Source organism: Poecile atricapillus, chromosome 16, assembly GCF_030490865.1.
Source record: "Poecile atricapillus isolate bPoeAtr1 chromosome 16, bPoeAtr1.hap1, whole genome shotgun sequence".
Classification (NCBI taxonomy): Eukaryota; Metazoa; Chordata; class Aves; order Passeriformes; family Paridae; genus Poecile; species Poecile atricapillus.
Window position 1 is genome coordinate 2,035,196 of NC_081264.1, and position 24,691 is coordinate 2,059,886.

At 49.6% G+C, this 24,691-nt stretch overlaps 1 protein-coding gene across 11 annotated transcripts in view; it reads left to right on the top strand.

Annotated features, from left to right (window-relative positions):
• NCOR2 (nuclear receptor corepressor 2) overlaps nt 1-24,691 on the top strand; it is a 227,268-nt gene that overhangs the window by 68,691 nt on the left and 133,886 nt on the right. For all 11 annotated transcript variants that reach the window (XM_058851341.1, XM_058851345.1, XM_058851346.1 and 8 more), the window contains exons 2-4: nt 1,878-2,089; nt 14,082-14,209; nt 23,125-23,305. In XM_058851341.1, the coding sequence (XP_058707324.1) occupies nt 1,985-2,089; nt 14,082-14,209; nt 23,125-23,305 (414 nt within the window). In that variant the 5' untranslated portion in view covers nt 1,878-1,984. The remainder of the gene's footprint in view (nt 1-1,877; nt 2,090-14,081; nt 14,210-23,124; nt 23,306-24,691) is intronic.

Genomic DNA, 24,691 nt, shown 5'->3' on the forward strand with positions numbered 1-24,691 from the left:
GCTCTGAGCACACCAAGCTCTTGCATGGGGAGGTTGGCTGCTGTGGGATGAGGGTCCAGCTGCTCGCAGGCCACCGGTGCTTCCTGGGGTAACAGGTAAGGTGTCCTGGGGCTCAGCAGGGATATGTGGGTCCAGAACTGGGGGGAATCCCAGCTCTTATGCAGGGAGTGAGCTGAAAGCAGGAGGGACACTGGTTGTCCCTCTCACCCTGCCTTGAGAGCTAAATCATGTCTTTTTCCATTTTTTTCACTTGGTAAAATACCTTTTTCAAAGAGACTCCCCTGACCCTCATCAGGAGCATGCTGATGTCTGTGTGTCATCCTTAGGCTTCCTGGGGATTTGCTGAAAAGATAATTTCTGTAATATTTAACCTCTGTGTGAGAGGGTCTCCCAGGGCTGCCTTTCCCTGGCTGCCAGGGACCGTTGCCTTGCTTTGGTTTATTTCTGGCTGCGAGGCTCCATCGGTGCCGGCAAACCAGTGAGGCAGCCCAGTGCCTGCCTGCAGCAGATAGCGAGGGGTTTATCAGCTTGGGCTCATCTGTGGTCTCACAGGAGGGAAAAGAAATAGAAAAGGAGAAGCTTCCTCTTTCTTTATTCTTTTTTTTCCCCCCACTTTCCCACCCCCTTTTTGATTTTTGTAGATGCCAACTGCTGTTTCAGTTAAAATTGCGTTGGCTGGGGCTGGCTGTGCTCCCCATGCACAGAGACCACAAGTGTGGGGAGAGGCTGCTGGGAGCACTGGAAGTTTCTTTTTGCTGTTCCTGGTGTGCTGCTGGAAGATTTTGATACTGCCAAAAACCTTGCCCAAATCCATACACAGCACGTACCTGCACTGGGGAGGAGGCGTGCGAAGCACTGAGTGGGATGGAGAATGGGAGCTGGGGCTGTCCCTGCTTGGCATCCTGATAACATCCCCTGAGCCAGGCAGGCAGCAGTGGCAAATTATGCTTTGTGTAAATAACTGAATTTTAGAATAGTAGTTGATGCACCTTACACTGACAGCGATGAAGGGCAACATTTAGACCTTTGTTACTTTTTCATTGTAATCCAGACAAAAAACAGGAGGCTTAAAATCATCACCAAGCAATCAGTAACTTGTAAATCTCCCCCTGGGGCCAAGAGGCACCTTCCCACTTTGTTGGTTTTCCTGATTTTGTTGCAGCTGCTAAAGGAATTGCAACAGGTGCTACAGGAGGGAACATGTGGGTGTCAGGGGTGTTTGTGAAAATACCCTCAGGGCTGTGGTGTGTTCTCTGGCACTTGGTCCCTATCAGAAGGGCTAATCCAGGTAGCACTGGGGGTGTGTGACACGCTTTAGTCCTGGGTTTTATTGTAGCTTCGTGGATGGGCACAGCTGCATGTGAGGTCAGTGCCTGGTGTCCTTCCTGTCATTAGATCAGGGGGCTGCAGAGGTGGCCACAGCTTGGAAACAGCACTGACACGTGAGAGTGTGGATGTTGAAGGGGCTGGGGGGGGAACCTTGTGCCTTTTTGGACCTTGTGTTGAAATGCCAAAACTCTAGACTGTGTTTTTGGAAACTGAGTCACCCTGCAAAAAAGCAACCAAGAGACTTAGAGATCAGCAGGACCCAAAGAAACAGCTGGCAGTTTGGCTTCCTGGTCCTGCTGGTGGTGGGTAAAGGCTTTCCAGGGAAATTGGGTGGGATAAATTTGGGAAAATCGTACATTTAGGCTTCCTGTAATAGGAGTAACCTACAGAGGAAGCTTAGCAGTGGGGTTTGCCAGCAGGCAAACAGAGCTGCTGGGGAATTGCGAGGGCTGTGAGGTTTTGGTGACAGCCCAAGGCCTGACTCTCAGTTGTCTCCTAGGACTGTGGCTGACTGAATTTTAACCTGCTGCTTTCCCGTTTCCCTCCAGCTATTGCGCCGCGTGGAGAGCACACACACGATGAAGAGGAGCTCTCGGCTCTCCTAATCCTTCGTTGGTGATTTGGAAGCAGCCACCGCCGCGCCCGTTCTTCGGCCATGTCTGGCTCCACGCAGCCCGTGACGCAGAGCTGGCGCGCGGCCGAGCCGCGCTACCCCCCGCACGCCATGTCCTACCCGGTGCAGATCGCCCGGCCACACGCGGTAAGGCCAAGGATTTCCTTCCCTGCTCCCGTGGGCTGGGAGCCACGTGGGCGTCCCCAGTGCTGGGGCAGCGCTTCAGCTGCGCCCGGCTCGGATGCGGCTGTTACGGGGAAATCAGACCATTTCCGTGCCTGTGGTACAGGATTGCATTGTTCCTCTCTCATGGGATCCTCTTTTGTTTCTCCATATGGTGCTTTCAGTTTTTCTCTCCCTTTCCAGCCTTTTCCTAAGCGCTTGCTGTGCTCGTGGGCTCTGGCTCATCATTTCTGAGCAACTGTGTCCGTTTGTCCTGCTGGCAGGAGCACCCTTGGTTGGGTGCAGCATCCAGCCTGGGAGGGTAAAGGGGAAGGTTTGACCCTTCTTGTGGAGCAGGAGCCTGTGCCCTTCAACCCTTTGTGGTGTGGCCCTTCCTTGGCACTGAATCACAAGGGAAGGACCATCCTCTTCCACGTGTGGGCTCACTGCTTCCCAGGAACCCAGTCCTTGCTCCTCACACCCACAGGAGAGCTCTCCTGGTTTCCAGGCAAACTGCTGAGAGTGAACCTGCCTCCTGCTCTCTGTTAGCACACCTGCCTCTCTTTCTGCAGCTCTCCTGGGGAGCAAGAAGATAACTGAGCTGCTGAGCTTTCCATTTTATCCTTCTTCCTGCCTTAGTCTTGACCTGTAATCTTTTCTCTTCTTGGATCAAGGCATAAGATGGAGATGTTCTTTTTTTTTTGGCTCTGTCTTGATGAATGTACCAGAACTCATAGAAATTAACTCACCTGGATCCAGCCTCTCCTTTCTCTGCTGTCTCACTCATGCCTGTGTTTGCTCATCCCAGATGGGTGAGTGTTTTCAGTTTAAGCCCTTAACAGAAGAAACTCTTCTTAGTGGAGCAGCTTTAGTCAGCTCAGGCTGCTTAAAGGAATCCTGTTAGGTGCTGGAGTATGTCTCACACTTCTAAGGGTCTTTGGAGCTGCTTCGTGGTGGATCACAGTGAGGTGGAAGGTGCCTGGAACACAAGTCAGGGAGGAGACCTTGTCTGGGGGTTACTTGTGACAGTGACAGTCTGTGCTGGTTTCAGTGTTCACCTTGAGAGCCTGGAAACCCATGAAATGCCAGTGAATGGCCGAAATTCCATTTTCCCTCTTTGCCTAGCTTCAGCAGAGTGGCACAGGGAGCAGAGCTGGAGATTGGAAAGGCTTTGAAATAGAAACGTTAAGGAGGGCGCGGGACGAGCTCTTGGCTGCGTTTGCTGGCTCATCTACATCGCTCGGGGCCTGCGTGCTGCTGCACAAAGAAGCTTTTCATCCTGGCTATGAGACACGCTGACCTGGTTCGATTTATGGGAGCTTTGCTTCCATCAGTGTGAGCGTGTTTGTTTGGGGGCTGGAACATAACCAAGAGCATTTGTCTCAAAAAGAAAATCCCAGTTCTCTTTTTGTCAGAAACCCGAGCGGGAGGAGGATGTGACCAGGTGAGCACGATCTGCAGTTCTTGCAAGACTGTGGTTTAAAAGCAAACCAGAGGAACCTCAATCTGCAATGTGGAGACCGATTTAAAGAAGAGTGCGAATGGCTCCTGCCCTTGGGGTGCCGAGCCCTTGTCTCCTGCAAAATCCCAACTGCTGCAAGAGCAGGATGAGCAGGGCAGCTGTTTGCAGTGGGCTGGAGCTGGGGGTTTCTGCAGCCTGCAGGTTTTGTTCTGTTGTATTAATGTTGGAAGAAGTTGCTGGCATTCGCTTCTAGAAGCTATTTTTACAGGCGCATGTAATCACCCGAAGTTACACGATACCTTTTGGGTGTCTGGACGCAGGAGAGGTCCGAGCTGAGACTTTTTTTGGATGGAAAGGCAGAAGGCTCCTCTGGGCAGAAGCGTGCCAGCCGCACACAAGCGGACGCACCTTGCCTGTTGCTGGAAGCGTGTCCCTGCATGATCCGCCCCGCCGCTCTCAGCTGTTCACAAACACGTGTCTCTTGCTCGGCGGCGCCGTGAGCTGGAACCTGGCCATGGCTCTGGGGCTGGAGCTGATCTCTGGTGGGATTGCTTGGGAGAGGAGAGCCCAGTTCCTTTGAAGTTGCTGCGCTGTTTAATATTAAAAGTCAGCGGTATTTGCTTGCATGTCTTGGCCAGGTCAGTTTTGTCATGGGGTGTGTTTGCACAGTGAGAGCTTGTTTGGAAGAAACCAAGAGAGGCCAAAACCAACCCGACACTAACATGTCTTGCATCTAATTAAATTTTGGTTCTGGTTTGTTGCGTTCCAAGACTGTTCCTTTCCTGAGAACTGGGAATTCATCAGCTCAGGGATCCTTATCCTGGTGGTGGAAACGCCCTGGGTCACCTCCTGGGCACGTGTGCAGGGCTGAGCACAGCAGGGCTGCAAATGCTATTATAATATAAATAAATAATCACAGCTCAACTGTGACGGTCGCACCCAGGGAAATGCGGCGCGGTAGGAATGCTGAGCTCAGAAATGAGCCGTGACATTATTTTAGGCTTGGAGACACTTTATGAAAAGTGATTTAAGGGATTGCAGCTGTTTGATTTCACAGATGAGGCAAGTGAGAGGGGATGCTGTGAAGGGGCAGGAGGAAATGGAAGCAGGCTGAGGGATTTTTCTTCTCCCATCACATAAAGCCCAAGGGAATATCCAACAAAACAGGGAAAAAATTGTATTTCAAGTAAACAAACAGAAATATGCTTTGTACATATGGGCACCTCCTCCCAGCAGCCTATTCCACGAGCTGCTGCTGAGTTTGGAGCTGGCACAGAAGATCCAGTACCGGTTGAGTGAGGATGTTTGTTGTCTGGTTTCACTCTCGTTTGCCAGATTTGGGCAGGGCTGTGAACCCGTGGGTCTGACCCAGACTGAGCTCTCGCCAATGGCTGATGCAGCAAACTTCCTCTCCCACAGGGTAAGCAACATACTCAGGTATCTTCCTCCTCTTCTTCCTCACTGAGAAATATCTGGTCCCAACAGTTGTCGGGAAGGCTGGGTGTGAAAATGGTGCAAAATTTTATAATGACCCTGGATTTAATTCTGTCTTAGTAGACAATGACTTGCAAAAAGCTTTGACAAGTCAACAGGTTTGTAATGGGAAGAAGGAAGCTTAGTGAAAAGGTTCTGGTTTGTTTGACTTTCTTGAGGTAAAACTAAAATCTCCAATAATCAGCAGTTTCTTCTTCAGGGCACGGAGTGGTTCTTGGCCAAAGTGCAGGGAAAACATTTCTGTTTTCCATATTCATTAGCTGTAATGTTGGGGTGCGCAGTTGACTTCTGTCATGTTCAGCCTGGAAACAGAGGAATTGTTTGAATGCTCCATGACCTTTAGCTAAAGGTGAAAAAACACATTACTTACGCTCTTAACCTTCTAATGTGTCCAAAGTTCATGCTCTCTCAAAGGAAACTTTCGCATGAAGGATATTCATTTTCAGGCAACCTGCAGATATTTTCTGTAAACAGATCAATTTTCCTGTGTAGTGCACATCCCCCTTTCTTTTTAAAACCTCTTCATGATCAATATTCACTGGGAACAGAAGGGTTCCCCTCTTTTCTTCCTGTGTGAATCCAGGTTCTTGCTGTGACCTCCTTACCTGCCTTCCTGCTCCTGTTAGTGCCCTGACATTTCAGAGTAGGAATGGTGTGGCTTTGCATGCAGGCTGAGCTTTCCAGGAGGGTGGTATCAGGTGCTGGAGATGCTGGGGGTTGGGGCACACAAGGTGTCCTCAAGCAGCAGCCTCTAACAAAATATCTTTTGCTTTTGGGGTGCTTTCCTGTACTAGAGATGCTAAACAGGATTAGGGATTGGTAGGATTGGGGTGTGTACACATTCATATGAAATTGGTGCTCCATCATCACTTCAATTCCCCTTTGTGAGCGCCTTTCCCTCCCTCCTAAACAGGAGGTTTATTTTCTCTTCTTCCTGCTGTTTGCCCCCATTCCCTGCACACAGCTTCACTTGGGATGGAAAGGTGAGCTTAAGCCCTCTTCAACTCCTCTGCTCCAGCTTTGAGACCATTGTGCTTTTCCTGTGCCACCTCTCCTGCCTGGGAGCAGCTCAGTGGTTCCTTCATTAAACTCCCCATTTGCAAAACAGCCCTTGTGCAGGAGCATCCCGGCCCCACGGCTCGTTTGCTTTGGCCCGTGATAAATAACGTCCTTGTCTGTGCCAACCAGAGACAAGGGCTTGGTGCAAACTTGCGTGTTGATTTGGTGTCCAAGCCAAAAGGTGGCCTGGGGGGAATCGAGTGCCTTCCCTGCCCAGACTCCTCCTCCCAGCAGTTGGAGCAGGGTGAGTTAAATGCAGTGTGCTGCTGTGGAAGGTGCTGGTGGGAGGCTCTGGAGATGGCAGGAGCTCTCTGCTCTCCGTGGTGACACGGTGGCTGTGGCACAGCAGTGCCAGGTAAACCTGCACAGGGCTGCTGTACTGTGCCTTCCTGCTGCTGTGTTGGTTTGCCTTGGAGCAGTTATTCACACTTTTCTCTCCTGGCACCAAAATGCTGGTCTGTGTCAGTGGTCCAGGAACTGGTGGAACAGAAGTTTGTGGTGCACCAGCTCTGAGCACAAAGAGCAGCCTCCTGCTACCAGCTGAGCAAGGGATCCTGAATTCTGCCTGCTGGGCTCCAGCTAATGTTTAAAGCAATGACCTAAAAATAAAAGACATACCTTGGAAATACTGACTCTGATCAGGTCTGTCACGAGAACTCGGTGCTATCTCTCTTGAGTACCTTTCCAGAGACAGATTCCATTAGCTCTGAGCAGCTCAGTGGTGGATTTCAGAAAATTGGCTTTCTGCTCTGGGACTGGGAGAGCATGGAGGTGAAAGAACAGGACACCTAATTCCCTGCCTTAGGGTCTCCCTCCCATTGCTGGGAAGAAGTTGGCTTACAGCAGTTTGTATTTAAATCTTGTTTTCCCTAGGATACAGCCTTTATCCAAAACACTTATTTTACTTCAAGCTACAGTAAACTTCCGTGGTTGCTCCCTAATCTTCTTTTTGGACATGATTTGATGCAGAAGGTGATGCTTTGCTTTTGGTTGTTCTCAAGATTGTAAATCCACAGGGGAAGAAAGAACTTTGATTGCTTATGTGGTTTGGCAAAGCCACTAAAGCCACTTTTGGAACCTTCTCCTGTGCTTCAGGCCTGACTCTGCACTGCCCCACCAGCCCCTGGAGGCACCTTCTGCAAGACTGGGGACTTTTGCTGGTTGTCATTGTCACAGCATTTATTCAAAATAATGAGCAAATGAAAGATTTGCTGTGGAGGTGTAAGGAAGAGTAGGGGACATGAAAAGCTGAAAGATTCCTGCACGGACCTGCAGGTTGATCGTGGGTGTTTATGGGAGTAGGAGGTGTTGGTGGCCTGTGCTACAGAACAGACATGGTAATGAGCTAAATGACCTGGTGCCTTTTAAGGTGGAAGGTTTGGGTTTGTTTTGTGAAGAGAACTGCTCACCCTGGATGGGTGTTCAGGGTTTCAGGAAGCACAGCACCAGGCTGGAGGAAGGGCAGACGGTTCATTCCCAGCTCAAAGGCGCCTGGATGCGACTGGGACAAAAGTCTTGTGATGGAGAGAGGCTGAAAAGCAGCACTGTAGTGGATGTGCTGCTGCTCTGTGGGCATCTCTGGCTGCTGGGGAGAGAGGGTTGGCAGCTGGCTCCAGCACCCGGCACCGGTCAGATGACCGGGAAGCCACAACAGCTGAGAGCTGTCCTCACCGAGACGTGACTTCTCCATGAATGGCACATTCAGACAGGGCAGCCAAGCACTGCTGCCAGCCCTGCTTTGCTGGAGAGCTGGGGAGAGGGCATGGAGAAGGGTGCAGTGCTGGGCAGCTGGTACAGACGCTATCAGTGCTGGCAGCAGCCGTGGCCCCGGTGCAGGGATGGCAGCAGGAATCAATGCCTTCCAACAAGGGGCCACGCGCAGTGTGGTCACCTCCTAAAACAAAAGGCCAAGTCAGCAGCTTCTGAGAGATGGATGGCAATGAGACTGCCTTGGAACAATGAGGACATTTGTCTTTTCAGCACATGTTGCATCCCTGTAGGCAAGATACAAATGCATGTATTCAGCCAGGTTTTTATTACTGACCTTATCTTCAACAGGGAAGCTGATTGTGGAGGAGTTATTGTTTGGTTTATGTTGTTGATATTATTTTCTTAAATCTGCAGTGAGCTTCTCACAGGGTTTTGGGGAGGTGGTTGGGCAGACAGCATTGTGCTTGTGGACAACCTGTTTGGATCAATAATCACCTCCCTTTGCACTTCAGAGGAGGTTTTCAGCAGCAGAGGATGGTTCTTCTGGGCTGGGGAGGCTGAGCATGGTGGGTTTTGTGCCACACTGGTCCCCTCACAGCCCAAGCTCTGTCTGGACTTTACGCTCTGCTACCACCCTGGTTTCTCCCAAACCTTTCCCCTTCCTCTTACCTTTGAGAGTTGGCTTTGGGAAAAATTATTTTCTCCAGGCGAATGCTAAAAAGTGCATTTCTCGGTCTGATGAGCAAATGCTGTGCTGCCAGTGCCAAGGGGTATCCAGGCACCAGAGAACTTTTCCTTTATTGCTAAAATAGGTCATGCTCAGTGCTGGCAGGAAGAGATGTTAGGCAACTTCTTTTTCCAAAGTCGAGGGTGTGCAGAGCAGGGATGGACAACATATCCCCTGTCTGGGAGAAAGCCACCAGAGTGGTGACCATGCTGCTTTGTCCACCCCACAAATTAATTGCTGGATGATCTGAGGCCCTGGCATGCTCCATGCTGGCTGTGTGGTTCTGGGGGTGTGGGAAGCTCAATAAGCCCCACGTTTCCCCAGGGAATGGGGTGGCTCTGCAGTCCAAAGCTGTGTGGTCATGTCTTGGACACCGTGCTGGGCTGCTCTGGGCCATGTGGCACTACCAGAGCAGCAGCTGTGAAGTGTCCAGCTGTGGCTTTACGTGCCACCAGTGCCACGGTCTGGGGGGCACCAGCCCTGTGCCGTCACCCATCGCTTCCCCTGTGGTTAACAGTTCCCAGAACGGCACGCGAGCTGCTCACGAGCAGCAGGGATGGACCAGGCATCCTTTGTGAGATTAGATAAGGGCCAGTTCACGAGAAGTGAAATAAATAGGGATGTTTTGGCATTGTTTTTTCTCACTATTCGTGCCACACCATTATGAATTTGCCTCACTGAATGTTTCAACAGAAACAGCACAGTTAGAAAATAAGAATTACTTGCCATACAACGCTGGGTGAGCTTGTAACGAGCAGCCCTAATCCATGGCGGAGGTGGCGAGGAGCTGGCATTTGCTCCTCCAGGAGTGTGTGCAGTGCCCAGGCCTGTTTGTCTGCCTGCAAGGCCAGTGTGGGGCAGTGGCCTGTCACTGGGTGAGCTCTGCTGTGCCGGGGAGCTCTGCAGGTGCGGCGCTGCCCGCAGCCGATGCCGTGATTCGAGGCGGCTGCGGTGCCGGTGCCGCTCTCCGCCGGGAGCCGGCTCAGCTGGCGGATGTGGTGGCTGACCCCAGGCTGCTCCCCCTCGGCGTCACGGCAAAACAAGCACCGGTGGTTTTTAAGCAGAGCTGTCTTACACCGAAACTCAGCAGGGAGCTCCCGGTTGCTTTCTCGGTTGAGGACGTGGTAAGCGACGAGGACGGATCTCACGTTTTGGGCTGCTGGAGCTGTGCTGCAGGTTCTCATCTGGCTGCACTCTAGGTCTCCATGGGCTTGCTCCAGAGCTGTTTTCCAGGGAAGCCAAAAGCACTGGGTGTTTGTACTTGTTTTTCTGCAGGTAGGAGGAAGAGAGGAGGAGCAGTTGGCCTTTCTGTTGCAAAACCATCTTCAGGCTTCCTTTCTGCAGGCCTCCCATCTCTGAGGTCTTCTCCTCAGAGGCTAATTCTTGGAGCTGTGGGAGGGCCATCTGGATGGAGCAGTCGGTGGATGCCTTGTCTGTGTGGATGTGCTTGGTGCTGGTGCTGGGAGTGCAGGGTCAGAGGTGCTGTTGGCTGTGGCGCTGTCTGGCGCCGTGTGCTGCGGGTCAGCGCCTGGGGGTTCCTTCCAGCATCGCTCTCAGACCTCCCCTTCTTCCTCCTGGTTGGAGATCAGGCAGCCAGGACCCAGCAGCTGCAGGCAGGGAAGGAGAAATGAAGCACAGCAGCAAGTGCACGTGTCCAAAACAGAAAGCGAGAGAGGCAGAAGGGCTGCGCGGCTGCCTGCAGTTGTTGGCTTAGTGTGGGGGTTACCCTGAGCTCGGGGACAGCACTGAGGAGTTTGCTGGAGACTTTATGGTAGGTAAGGCAGCAGGCTGGAAGCTTTAAAATAATTTTAAAAGGTGGGGGTGGTAAGGAGGCTTCTTCCTTTTTCGTTCCATTGGGCTTTCTCTGTGTGTTGCTGAGAACTTTTCTGTGACACTGCGTTCAGGAGTGTGGCTTTACACAGTTCAATTAGCAAATCTGAATGAGCCTGGTAGACTCAGGTTATTTAGGGTAGAAGGATTTACCAGGAAGGGGATGGAAGCAGTGTTTGGCACTCCCAAATCTAGGGATAGCACAGAAGCCTTGAGACTCGGGGTGTTTTCCCCGGCTCTCCCTCCCAGTGCCGCACACAGGAGCAGCAGAGACGTGTCCAACTTTCCTGGTGGGCAGCAAAGGATACTTTCAGTGCCTTAGGCTGGGCCTAAGTACCTCTTCAGTCTGCTGCATGAAGAACTGTGTTTTAATGAGGCCACTTCTGGGTTTTCAGCATTTCATTTATCTAAAGATTTTCCTGGTGCTGCCCTGCACTGCTGGGGTGGCTTATGGTGGTGCTGTGGTACCCTCAGTGTCTGTCTGGCCTTGGCCGTGCTGCTAGTGCTGGCCTCCTACACCCAAATCTGGTTTGCCAGAGCCCCTGACCAGCCATGGTCTTTCTGCTTCCTTGATTTCTGGCATGACATTTACTGAATTCATGAAATCCACAAAGCTTCCCGAGGTACATGCATGTGGGAGCACCTGAACCACAAGGAACAACAGGAAAGGTGATGTAAAAGGAAGAAAGTCCTTACTGGAGGCAGCTGGAGATTTGAAAGGTCTGGAGAGGGTGCTCTGGCAAATCAGCAGATTTGTGGGGTGGGAGAAAGGTTTGCAGAGGGCAGGAAGAGATGCAAAGAGAGGGAGAGGAGGAGTAAAAAACTAGAATTGAGCAAAACCCAGCAAAACAATGGAGAGGAAAAGGAGCAACATGTAGTTTGGGGCTCCAGGGTTCTTTAGTTCTTTTATTTCAGGTGTTTTGGAGTTGCCCATGAGCAGGTGTTAGAAATTTGAGGTCAGGGTGAGGGCTAAATCACATTTGTATGATTCAGTGGTGGAGAATTCAGGTGGCACCCACTGGGTGCTGCTCCTGTGTCTGGTGCAGTGGTGCTGGCAATAAGGTGCCTCCCAGCAGGTGTCTTCAAAACTCTTCTAGGGAAAATTGAAGCCTCTTTTGAATCACAGAATTATTTAGATTGGAAAATGCCCATAGAATCATCAAGTGCAACCATTAGCCCAGCACTGCCAAGTCCATCAGGCAGTTTGAAGGCAGCTCATAAACCTTTCTGGTGTTTGCATTTGAAAAACACCATCACAGCTCACAGTGCAATTTACTGGAGTAACTTTGTGAGCAATTAATCCACCTACGTCCTGCCAGGGCTTCCATAGTGCCTCTTAACAGTTCATCACAGGGCACAGAAATTTGTCAATTTTAATCCTCCTCACTGATTTTTAGGTTTTGTTTTCTCCTGGTAAAACCCAACAGGGATGTTATCAAGGCAGAGCAGGTCAGAGTCACTTCAGGCCATGCCAGCAGGTTCTGAGCTCCTGAGCCCTCCACCAGCCATTTTCTGACGGGGTTAGAGGAGGCAAAAGCTCAGCTGAGTGTGGGCAGGGGGAAAAAGAAAAACAGATGGTTCTTGGGACATGCAAGAGCCTTTTTTTTTTCTCAAGGGCACAGCCTTTGAGCCTCCCAGACGGGTAATTCTTGTTTATACGCCCACAGAAAGTGACGGTCCTGGTTTTGGGCCTATTGGTGTGTCTTCCCAGACATGATGTGTTTGTTTTGTAGGTGGATGTCAGGAGCTGCATCGTTCTTCTATTTAAATATTTATTTTTAATTTAAAACCAGGACAAGTGTGAACGTGGGGAAGCTTGTTGGTAGGCAGGGATTCTGCTTTGGCAGGGCCTGGAAGAGCTGATGGGCTCCCTCACTTCAGATGTTTGTGTTTGTCCCATGTGTGGTTGGAGTGATGGCATGTCCTGCAGCCCCCCTGGCATCCTGCATGGGTGGGCTCTAGAGCTGAAGGAAAAGCAGTGTCACAGGGGTTGCATCCTCCCCAAACACCTGATTTACAGCAGAACAGCCCCGTGGGGAGAAGTGGACACTGTCCAAGTCATGCCCTTCTCAATGTCGCAAGGACTTGTCTGCAGACACCCCTTGTCCCAGGGGCTGAGCTCTGGGATGGCCAGGCTGGAGCTGGGGCTGGCACAGGTCTCTTGTTCCTGGTGTTTCCCAACATTGTCAGAACAGAGAAGGAGCAGCACCACACTTTTGCCTGATAGTGGGGAGAAATAAACTCGATTCTAAAAACTGGCACAGCTTTCTTGGCACAAGAAGTGGTGGCCATAGGATACCACAATTCCCCTTCCTCCTCCCTGTCCTATTTGGCTTTTTGTGCAGGAGTGGTTGGATGTGAGGTAGGGGGTCTGCTTTTCTTGGCTCTCCCAGGCCAAATGTTCATAATCTCTGATCTTCTTCCTGACTTTCCAGAAAAACTCTTGTTTTACTCTCTGACAGTCAAACATGTTGGGCCTTGATATTCCCTTCTACTCCACAACTTGCTGGAGGACAGCACGACATCCACTTCTAGGCTGCTCTTCTCACTTGCAGCCAGGGAGAAGGGATCTCCAGGCTCAGGTTGTTGCTCTTCAAGCTTCCAAACCCTTTCTTTGCCTGCCATGCACCTTTCTGAGGCAATTCCCCAGCTTCCCTAGGGCTGGAGCATGTTGATCTTCACTACATCAGATCAAGTAATTCCTGTTGCAGCTGTTGGGGCTGAGACCCCCCTGCCCATATCAGCTAAGTGCACATGGTGTCTTATTTATTGATTTCTTTTTCTCTGTAGACCCTGAAATTTCTTTTTTCTTTTTGAGGAAGCTAAAGCTTTCTTGTTCCAGTTGAGAACTGTTCAAAAATAGACTCCCAGGTGGAATTGGTTCTTCTAAGGTAAATGTGTGTCAGTGTTACCAGGGTTTTTCTGTGACAGGGTTTTCTATGCCATTGCTGAAGGTCTTAGTTAATTAGATGATTAGTCTGCTGGTCAAGTATCTATCTGCAAATAAAAAATAGCAGTTGAACGTAGCTGCCTAAAATACTGCTGCGGGAATCAGTCTGTGGCACAGAGCAGGAGGGCTTCTTATTTAATTAAAATCAGGAACATACTGTACTGTACTCTCCAAGGGTCAAGGAACAAAAGGGACGTACACATAATAAGTAGCAAACTGTCCTTTCAAACCCCTTGAGCTCAGCCCAGGAGAGCTGTGTTTAAAGTAACATTTTCAAGATAACATTTGTGATTTTTTTCTTCTGTCCTTTTTTACCCCCCTCTTTTTTTCTTTCTTCATGCTGCTGTGTGGACTATTGAAGCTGAAAGTATCCTGTGACTTAATTTTGTTTTTGCGTGTTCTTACTCTTGGCTTCACAGTTGTCATCAGGACTGCTTGGATGCCAAAAATTCGTGTGTGGGTGCTCAGTGGCTGGGTTGGGCTTGCAGGGGTCCTTTCCCAGGAGCCAGCCCTGCCTGCAGCCCCAGGAAAAGGCTGGGGGCAGATCAAACAAGGGGCTGAGTTACCACTCCAACACAATGTGGGACTGGGAGTTACTGGGAACCTTCTGGGGAGGGCAAAGCACCGAGCTTTGTGCCACAGTGCTTCAAAGGAGGAATATCCACATGGGGTTTTTTTGAGTTGTTCTGTGCTTGCTTGAGAGTTCCCACCAGCCTGACAAGCTCTCCTGTGTTTGTTCCTGCAGGACGTGGCGCTGTTGGAGTACCAGCATCATTCCAGGGATTTTGCTTCCCACCTCCCGCCAGGGTCTATCATGCAGCCGCAGCGGCGGAGGCCGTCCCTGCTCTCCGAGTTCCAGCCGGGCAATGAAAGGTACTGACACCCTGCCTGCATTCTGTGGGAGCAGAGCCTTGGGAGGGACCTGGCCATGGGATGCTCTTTCTGGGTACTGGCCATGCCACCAGTTCAGCTTCCTTCTCCTACCTAATCAAGTGGCACCTTTGCCTTCTGCTTTCTTACCTTTGACTGTCATGTGTTTTAAAGAAGTCTTGAAAACAACAAACAACAAAAGCACCACCCCCTCACTTCTGTGAAGCTTCTGGTTGCTGTGACTGGCTGTGTTGTGTTCTTCAGCATAGGAAATGAAGCCGTGTGGTCGGGTTTGGTCTGTGGCTCCCGAGGCTGCAGGGAGGAGTGAGAAGAACTCATTTCCTCCCCCATCTCCGCTTCCTCTGCTGCTGCTCTTCCTCCCTGCTTTCATTGTTTTTGTTTCTCTTTCTGCATTCCCCTCACAACTTTCTCTGAGCTGCTTTTTTCCTATCTGCTCCCTTCATGCCTCTCCCTGTTTCCTGTTGTGGCCTCATGGGAGGCTGGCAGAGTTTTTAGGTGCAAGTCAGGCAAGTGCTGTGGCTGGGAATGCTGTACATGCTTTAACCACAGGAGCTGATTTGTTTGAAGGACATCACTCTCACTCTCTGTTTCAATGCAAAACTCTGCTCTCTCTCACAGTTTCTCTTCTGCATTTGATATTTAGTGGTTTGGGGAAAAACTGGCCTGGAAGTGAAATAAGAGCCTTTCTACAGTAGATATGTGCAAAACAATTCTTCTAATGCTTATTCCTTAGGCTAAGAACAAAACCAGTGCAGAGTCCGAGATGAATCTGTTTCTCTAAAATTATCATTGTTAGGGGAGGAGGAGTAAGAATTCAGGGTGCTGAATGTGTAATAAATACAGACAAGATCCTCTTTTTCTAGTAGGTTGGGTTCAGCTTGGTACTCAGCAGAAACAAACCTGTAAGAATTTGGAGGCAAAAAGTAGCTTCAAAAGTTCATTTTGCATCTGGACATGCCCTTCTGGGTTATGCCTGTGGCACCTGCATGCACAGAGGGTTGTGCCACTTTTGATAACCCAGAATTTATTGCAGCATGTTGCACTGCCTTGGCTCGCTTTGATTTCTCAGTGCTTTGATTTCTTAGCACAGAGTAACACAGTTAATCTGGAATTGGGTCAGATTTAGCTAAATTTGGGGGAGATGGGTAAAGAGGACCCAGCAGCATGCTCCTGCCTGTTTTTGTTTTTCACACTACTGATGGTTTGCAAAATGGAGAAGCAGTTCTGCTCTCCAGTAATATGCTTTTTTAAAAAATATATCTTGGGTTTTTCTGTATCACTAAAAAAAAGTCCAACTGCAAACCTTGATGTCTGCTGTACCACATGCCTGATCTGGTGTGGTCACCCAGGCATCTGCCTTTGGCTTACAAATGTTTCAAAGTCCTCAAACTTTTTTTTCATGTTGACAATCACTGGAATGTGGGTAAATGTTAATCAAAGTTGTCAGGGGATGTTACACATCCACATGCTTACCATGGTACCTCATTTTCAACCTGAACGGTGATGTTTTGGCATGCTATAAAAAGAAACTCTTATAATAACTTACATTTCATCCCTTTTCCCCTTAACATCCAAAAAACAGTACTTTTGCAAAAATTATTCTATGTAGTAAAGCTAAAAATACTGCTTCAGTTCAGTTGACATTTTGTGCCAGAATGCTGGGACATAGACTCATTGAAAATTGTTGGGGGCATCTGGGGATGCAAAAAGGGCTGGGAGGGGGAGGTCTTTGAAGGAAAAATTGTAAAGAAATTTTCAATCCAATGTAATCAGTTATTGAGGTGATTTGGATTGGGTGCTGCTGGGGCTGGGGAAGCATTAGTCTGTTTTTCAAAGCCAGCTGCTGTTGCTCAGCGTCTTTCAGCTCTACATTTAAAAATCCGTTCTCTGGGGACTTTTCTGGTTTACCTTGGTGGTCTGAGGAGCTGCTCAGACAACACAGGTCCTGCTGTGTTGGAAGAGGGGCCCTTTGGGTGCTGGTTGCTCACCTGAGGGTTCCAGGACCAAGACCCTGGAGCTCCTGGAGCAGGTTGGGTTGGTGATTGGTGCCCTCCCCAAGAAATAGCTGTGGCTTTTCCTGGTGCAGAGAGAGCAGAGCCTGGATGAGGGAGGGTGGCAATGGCAGCCGTGGCTGCAGCTGAGTCCCCTTGGCAGGCTCAGTGCCTTGGCTTTGCTCCTGGGCTGGGATTGATGGTTTCGAGCAGAGGCAGCTGGCTCTCGGCATGAGGGGCTGGGAGGGGGGAGACCAAGGCAAACAACATCCACAACACGGCACAGGGGTGAGTGGAGGGAAGCACAGGGGTGTGCTGTGTCTGAAAGGAAGACTCTTGCTGTGGTTCCCTGCCTGAGAGCCCAGCTGGCACTCAGTGATGGTGGGCATGTGACAATCCTCCCCTTGAAGCAAGTGTCAGCAGAGGGGAACCCTTCCAATCCCCCGTTGCTCCGGGAGCTCAGAGGAAGCAGCAGCCTGTCTGCTCTTGGTTGTGCTGGCTGATGCACTTCCAGGATCTCTCTGCTCCTTAAGGATATCAGCTTACGAGTCTGGTACAAGTAGGATGTGGCAGGCTGACAGTGCTGGAGATCCAGCCCTGTGTGCATTCCCTGATGGACATCCCTGCCCTGCCATCACCTGCCTTGCAATCATCCAGGGCACTGCCCACGGCAGGGTGGTGCAGCCCTCGTGCTGCTCAGTCCCAGTTCCTCTGAGCCCACCTGCCTGGTGAGTGGCTGCTGTTTGCCTTCCTGTTCTGGAAACTGCAGGGATTCACTTGGTGTGCTGGTTTTGGGGGGTTATCCCCTATTTTGGCTTTACCTTCACTTTGGACAGATCTCTAAAGCCTCTGCAGGCTGTCCTGGCGTGTGGTATTGGAGGCTTGACCTTGGGATGCTCGAAATCCCACAGAAATCATTTGGGCTTGCTTGGATGGTCTTCCTACAGCTGGGAATGTTTTCAGTGTCTCCTGGCTGCAGTTTTGCTGTAGCCACCAGCATGGTGGTTTGTTGTGATTCAGTGGAAAGGGAACAAGAGGTGAAGTGTTTCACCATGGGCACAATGTGTTAAGGATGAATCAAGTGTTGGTGGCAAAAAGGCGTCGAGTGGTAACTTGCTGGAAGGAATGGAATGCTGAAATGGTCCTGCATTTTGGGGCCTCCTGGGCAAGAAGCTTGTTGGGAAGTTGCAGACTGCCCTTCTCCATGTACGTCAGAATCAAGAGTTGTCATCACCCCTTGGTGGCTGGGCAAAGAATAGAACTCCCTGTGCAGTAATTCTGGCTGGAAGAAGGAAGGAAAACCTGAACCACTCTGAATCTCTTGCTGTAGGGAAAATTGGCTCTGCCTGTCTTTGCAGGGATGTGCTGCTTTCCGTGATGGTTTTTTTGGTACCAGGCTTTTTCTTGGAAGGATCCACAGACTTCCCCTTAGCTTCTTCAGTTGGCTGTGCCAACTGGTCTGCAGGAGCGAAGAGAAATATTTCAGGATCTGCTGTTGGTACAAGTCGTACCATGAATGCTTGCAGTGGAATGTCCTGGCAAGGTGACAAGGATTAGGGCTTTTTTCCCCTCTTCTATATATATTTTGGTCCTCAAAAGAAGTGAGAAAAACTGGGTTGAATGTTAAATGGCAGGTGCCAGAGGGTGAGGGATCTGAAAAGCCAAGGAACTGGATTTTTCTTATTTTTCATATGTGTTAAGATTTTAGAGCAAGGTTCCATATTAATGCAGGAATGCTGGGGTGGATACTTCTCTCTGCTTCTCTGGCAGAAAATGTGACTGTAAATAAATGGTATGTGTGTTAACACAGTGTATTCCACCTTTATCCAGAATAAGATGAGTCACTATTTTCATAGATTATTTTCCCAGCTCAGGAGACCATGCTCTGCCTTCGGAGCCGTTCTGCTTAGCAGGCACAAAGAGTCTGCCCGGTGTCGATCTGCAGGGTGACATTTAGGATACACTGAACATGTGCTGTGTTTCTGCAGCCATCTGAGATAGCCAGGTGCAGTGTGGAGAGCAGGCCAGATCACCGTGCCTCTTGTTGGGGTGAATCCTGCTGGCCCTGGAGCCCAGGGAGGGGAGGGAAGCTGGGGCGGCGTGCGTGGTGCAGGAAATCACATGCGGCTCTCGGTCTTCATCTGTGCTGGCCCAAATGGCACCAGCTGCTCCCAAGGTAACAGCATGACCAATTTGCTTTTATTTATGGTTTTTAATTAAGTTTCCGTTTTTAAAGGTGATCCTTTTCTCAGGAGTGAGCGGCGGTGCGGCTGAAATCCCCACAACCATATATCTGTGTCTTTCACACTGGAAATGATGTACCAGGAGCTGCGGTTTTTTCTTCCTCATAATTGAACGCAGGAAAACAACATCTGGAGAGGGCAGGTGCTGGTGTGGAGGCACTTGGGGACAAGCCTCACCTTGCAAGCTCTGGTGTGAGCTGCCTGGCATGTCCATGCATGGACAGGGAGGGTGGCCAAGGGCATGGGATGTCCCTGAAGCCACTGGGTCAGGAATGTTCCAGCCACCCAGGACTGTTAGGAGGGCTTTACTGGCAGGCTGCAGTTTTGGATGCATGTGGGGAGAGACAAATATTCCTTCTCTTCATCTTGAGTGAGGCAGTGCCATTGTATTAAAGCTTCTGCTGGTGCTGCCCATGAATAATTCAGGCTCTGTGTATGGGGATCTTTAATATGCAAGTTTTAAATAAAGCATCTGCCCTTATCTAAATTGCACTTGGCTTGGAAGAAGGTGGCTGAGGGCTTGTGCAGGGCAGCCAGACACTGCTCCCTGCTCTTGTGTGGGAATGCACATCCCGAGGATGCACGTGGGTGCTTGGTCAGAGCTGCTGAAGTCCTGGGAGTCCTTCAGCTGAGCCTCATGGTGAGCTGAGCATCCTGCTCCAGGCTGTCCCACACCTTTGGCTTGGGAAGACTCAGTCCTGCTGCTGGCAGACTTTGCTGAGGGCGTGGGAGCAGCTCTGTCTTCCCGCCCAGACATGCAGATCTTCCCATCAAGTCACAATGGTTTATCTCCCTCTCCACCTAGATGGTAAAGGGAATATATCAGCTGGTCCTGGACATGTTTTTGTAGGTCCCTGGTGGTAGGTTTGCTCCTACAAAGCCTCCAGTTCCTCTCTTTAACAGGTCCCAATTTGCCCAGTCTCACACTCTGGCTTTCATTAGCTGTAAAGGTGTTGTTGAAACCTCTGACAAATCTTAGCGTTGGCTATAAATAATTCATTTCAACACCAGTGGTTTTTCTATATTACTGTCTCTCAAAAGCATTTTATTGTTTGTCTATACCTGTGGGGGTTGAATACTGTTTTTAGAACTTACTTTTGGAGACAATTTCCCACCAAACCATCTTAGCTGAAGGAAATAAACAGCCTCAGCAAAGCCATCATTTGTCATGGTTCTGGTTCCAAGAGACATTGAGAATCAGTTTTCCAGCCTGGTTATGTTGTTATCCCCATGGTGTAGGGAACAGTATTTACAGATGGGAGCAGCTCTTTAAGTGCTCTCTGTTGCTGGGATGTTGGTGGGAGCTGGCTCAGAATCACCACCCATATTTTGAGCCCTCGGTGCAGGAGGCTTCAGGAAGTCAAGCTGGATTTGCTGGATGTTGCAGAATAGCCATCATTCCTCCTGCAGCCACCTTCTGCTGCAGAAATGGGAAGGTGTGAGGAGCAGGGGAGGGTTGTGCTGCTCTGAGGAGCCAGAGACAGTGGGTTATTGAGGAGGGAGTGTCTTTGGCCTTCTGAAGCTTGTACTTGCCCATTTGGCAGTGATTTGACTTCAGGAAAGTACAAGTGAGATCCCTCATGGTAAGATCTCATCATGACTGCTCTTACAATTCCCAACCAAGGGCAGCTCAGGATATCTCATTTGATCCTTTCTCCCCAGCTCTCAGCTTAATGACTCGACTCAATGATTTTAGAGGTCTTTTCCAACCTTAAGGATTCTTTGATTCCTTGATGCCCAGCTGCCAGGCAGCCTGTGTTTTCAGCCCATCTCGTACACTTGCTGGAGTGATATCCCACATTGCTGTAGGATTTTATCTGCTCCTGCCTTCCTCCCTCTGTGAGTCTGCTGAGGAACCAGCCCCGGTGAATGAGTAACGCAGCTCTGCAGCTGGGAAGGTGCGGTTCGTCTGCTGGGTTAGTAATAAACCAAAGGTCTCATCTTGGGCTGTCTTGGCCTTCTGGACCTACCCTGAGCAGTGTGGGGGTGGTTGGAAGTTGGGCAAACCCTGAGCACCCAGCCTTGTGTGTCAGCACATCTCAGGCTGCTCTGCTTCTCTGGAGTATTCGGTGTTTGTGGTGAAGGACTCAGGTGAAGACTAACCTGTCCCACTTCATAATTAATGCTGGCATTTGCTTTGCCTCATTTAATTATGCACAACTCACATGCAATTAAAAACACTCTTTCCCTTCAGTGAAGTAGGAATCTCTGGAATAAACCAGATGGGTGGGAACTATTTGGAAAAATTCAGCAAACCCCAAACTCGATGCAGCGGGAGGGTTTTTCAGGCAGAGTCATTTTTGCACTGACAGCAGCGTCATTGCCATATAAAAGTCTGTTGTAAAGAGCTTGCTGCAGGTGTGGATGTGAAGAGTGAAAGGTGTGAAGGCTTCAAGCAAAAGCATTTGTGTTTGCAGCCAGGACAGGCTGAGCGGGTTGTGTTGGGCAAAGTAATCTCGGGAGCGGCTGGAAATTCCAGTGGATAAAGTTAATAGCCGTTCCAGTGGATGTGGAAATGGAAATAAAATAGCACCTTATAACATTGCAGCTGCTTTCCCTGGCGTGGCCCCTGCCTCGCTGTGAGTAACAGCCTTTGTGAAGCTCAGTGGTGCTCTTATCTTCAGAATCCATGGGGTTTTAATGAGTGGAGCAGTTGTGTCGAGTTCCTGACAACTGCAGAGGTCTTGGTGCCGTCCTTTGTCAATTAGCAGCTTCTTGGTTATATGGCCTTAAAAAGGGGAAAGAAGTGAAAATAAATACATCTGATTTTTAATTGCCTCACTAGAGCAGGGCCTTGGGTGTTGGAATATTTTAGCACCTGCCCAGCTCAACAGTTGCTCATTGTTCCTGGGTTTTACAGCAGAGCCTGAAATGCCGGCGTGCAGCTGTGGGCATTGCATGAAGGTCTGGGACCAGGCAGCAGGAAACCTGAGAGGTGCCAGGAGAGATTTCTGGGCTTGCTGAGAAAAGTTGAGAATCATTCAGCATGGAAGTGTTTGCAGGTGAAGCGAGCTGTGCTTCAGTGCCAGATTTCAGGGCTGTTCAGCTCTGGAGGGTTTGCTGTGTGGGCTGTACATTCTGTCTGGGATGCTGGAGCACCAAAGGCAGTGCTGCAGCCTCACCATCCTCCTGTCCCCTTCTTGCTGGGGAGGAGGAAGAGGATGAGCCAGATTCTGTTTGAGAACCCAACCCCAGACCCACAGCAGCAGAGCTTGGCATGCATGTGCTTTGTGCCTGCTGTTGATGTTTAATTAAACACTAACCTCCCCCAATTTTATCTTGATTCTCTTGATTCCCTGGGGCTGGGTTAAGTTGGCCATGCTGCTGCAGGGGAGGGCTTAGGGCAGTGCTCAGGGTGGATTTCTACAAGATCCTCTCCCTGGATGTTATCCAGAGCTGTTACAGCTGCTGGCTTCAGGGCACTCTGGATCCTTCCCTTTTTGCCATCTTCTCTGAGGTTTTTAATGTCAGCAGTTGCAGTTTGTGCGTGGGGGCAAACGATGCATAAGACCCCCTGTGTTCTATGCTCCCTCCCCTTCAAGCAGCTCCAAAAGTTGTCAGGTTTATTAGAGTTTGGTAACTGGGGAGGACACTTTACCACCAGCTCAGGAGAATTGCAACAATCTTGTTTAAGGGGAAAAGAAAAACACCCCATGTTTTTTCACAAGCTTTGAATCTCTCCTGTGCTTCATTTTATTTTTTTTTAAGAGACACTTCTGCCTGAAGTGTTAAAAACACACCCTTGGAGCTGCTGCAGCAAAGCTGATCCTAGGGCATAGTAAAAGGTTTAATGTATTTTTGTAGGATCCTTTACAATTCCCACAAGAGAATCCTGCAAAAGTAGGAGTAGGAGTACAAAAAAAGTTCAACATTTGTTGAAAAAAAAGCAAAACCAAGCCCATTCTCCAGGTGTTACCAACTGCATCATATTTAACAGGTAAAAGATGTTTGAGCTCGATGTGACTCGATGGTGCAGTTGCTATCACTGGATAATGTGCCTTTGCAGCCTGCCAGCTCTGTGTCAGAGATGTGCAAATACATGTGGCTGGTTTCTTTCCTCCCCCATCCTGGAAAAATAAATCCCTACTGTCTAGCCACGGAGGAGTAGGCATTTTTTCCCCAACGTATAATCTTCGGTATTCCTATAGAAGACTCTAAATATAAACAGTGGGGCAAGTACCTTTGGCTGAATAAGCCAAATGTGGCAGAAGGGGGCTCAGCCTGGTCTTGGAGGCAGGGAAGGATTTATGGGGTAGATTTGAGGATTTTCCAAGCTTTGCCTTTTCCTGACCAGTCCAACCCGTGTGTAATGACAGGGGAGGCTCAGACCTGCAGCCTCACTCACTTTGTCCTGGTGCAGGGACAGCCACCCACTGCACTGCAGGCACAGGAGATGACAGCAGGGCTTTCCAGGTGACACAGCAGCGATGCTGAGGAGGGGGACAGCAGGGTGGTGCTGGTCCTGCTCCAGCAGCCGAGCTATGGGGCTGTGCCTTTGGGTCTGCAGAGACCTGAGATGTTTGAGTGCAGGGCCACCTGGCCTCCCCACATGGATCTTGCTGGAAAATAGAGCCCCGTCCTCCTCGAGTGGTTTGCAGTCGTGGAGCAGGGGAAGAGCAGAGGTTGTTTCTTTTCTAAAGGCTCCTTTCCCTTTTGTCCCCAGATCTCAGGAGCTGCACCTGAGAGCCGAGGGCCATTCCTATCTCTCTGACCTGACCAAGCCATCGGACTTGGAGTTCATTGAAACCAAGAGGCCACGCCTGGACCTGCTGCAGGACCCCCTGATGCGGCACTCGCCTCTCCTGAGCCAGAGCCAGCAGGGAGCCACAGAGGATCTCTCAAAGGTAAGGAGCTGATGGCTGGGTCTGCATTTTGGGCTTGTGTAGAGCTGCCTTTGAGGCTCTGAGCTGCTGCTGAATTCAGTGTAGATCGTGCTTCCCAAAGCATCAAGCAGTGCTTGGAGGTACTGGATGGTTTTCCCTGAGGTGGGGTGACCATTTTAGGGGAACAGAAGCATATCAGCTTTCCCTGTAACTCTTACAGTCATGAGCTTTTTCTACTGGGCTGTTAGATGCACCAGAACAATTTGGAAGCTCCTGTAAGCTGAATTAAGGATGGTCATGTCTGGCTTTTCTGGATACTCTGCCTTGATTTGATTTTTACTTGACGCTTCTCATTTATCACATCTCTTTATTTAATATTGGTGTTTGAAGGGCTGGAATCGGTTTCTGGTGGTTCTTTAATATAATCTTCCCCAGGAAAGCCTCCTTTGTCCCAGTCTCATTTAACAAAGCAAATCATTTACTTACAATTGTCCCCTCTGCACAAGGAATAAATGTTGCAAAGAGAAATCCCTTACTTGTGTGCCTGTTTGGATTTACTTTCATCTTCTCTTGGGGTAAATTGTATTTGATTTTACCTCCAGTTTGGACATGGTTGGCAGGAAAGTCTTGCTGGATAAATGTGCTGGGAGCTCTGATGCTGTGCTGAGGGTTGGTGAAGTTGCAGGCTGAGTTTGGGAATTGCCCCAGTCCTCAGTGAAGTGAAAGGGAAGTGGAATTCTTACCCAGGAAGATGGGGATGATTTGCTGTATCCCTGTGGGAGCTGATTGAAATGACACATGGACAAGAGAGCTCTTCCTTGGGATTGCTGGGGGATTCAGACATTTCTTATCTGTACAATACTGGTGGGCTTTACCTGAGATCCCTCTGACCTCTCTTTAATGAGAAGGATATTTAACTCTGGAGTAGTTCAGATGCCAAGGGGGGCCTGAAGGCTCTGGAACATCCTCAGGGGGTGTTGGTTGGGTGGCTGATGGGGAAAATGCGCTGTTGTCCATGAAACACAAAATAGCCCTCTCCAAAGATAGGAGGAAACCAGGATGACTTTCCTGTCTTCACATTATTCCCACTAGCAGTTCTGTTTTGCCTCTCACCAGAAAACCATGGAGTGTCTCAACTATTTGTTTCTAATAGGTAGAGCTGCTCTTGAGGAATTAGTTCATCAGTTTAGGGGCTGCATTTGCTTCTTGGTCTGTGACACGTTTCCAAGAAGTACATGGATTTTACAGGGCTTAAAACATTTGTTAATGAAAGAGAGAGAGAGAGAGCTGAGATGCAATTCAGCAAGACAAGATTATGCTTTTAGTGGAGCCATTTGTAATTTTAGAGTCTGGAAGGAAGAAGAAAATGTGTCCCTGACTGGTGAGAGCCTGAGTGGAGCTGGGATT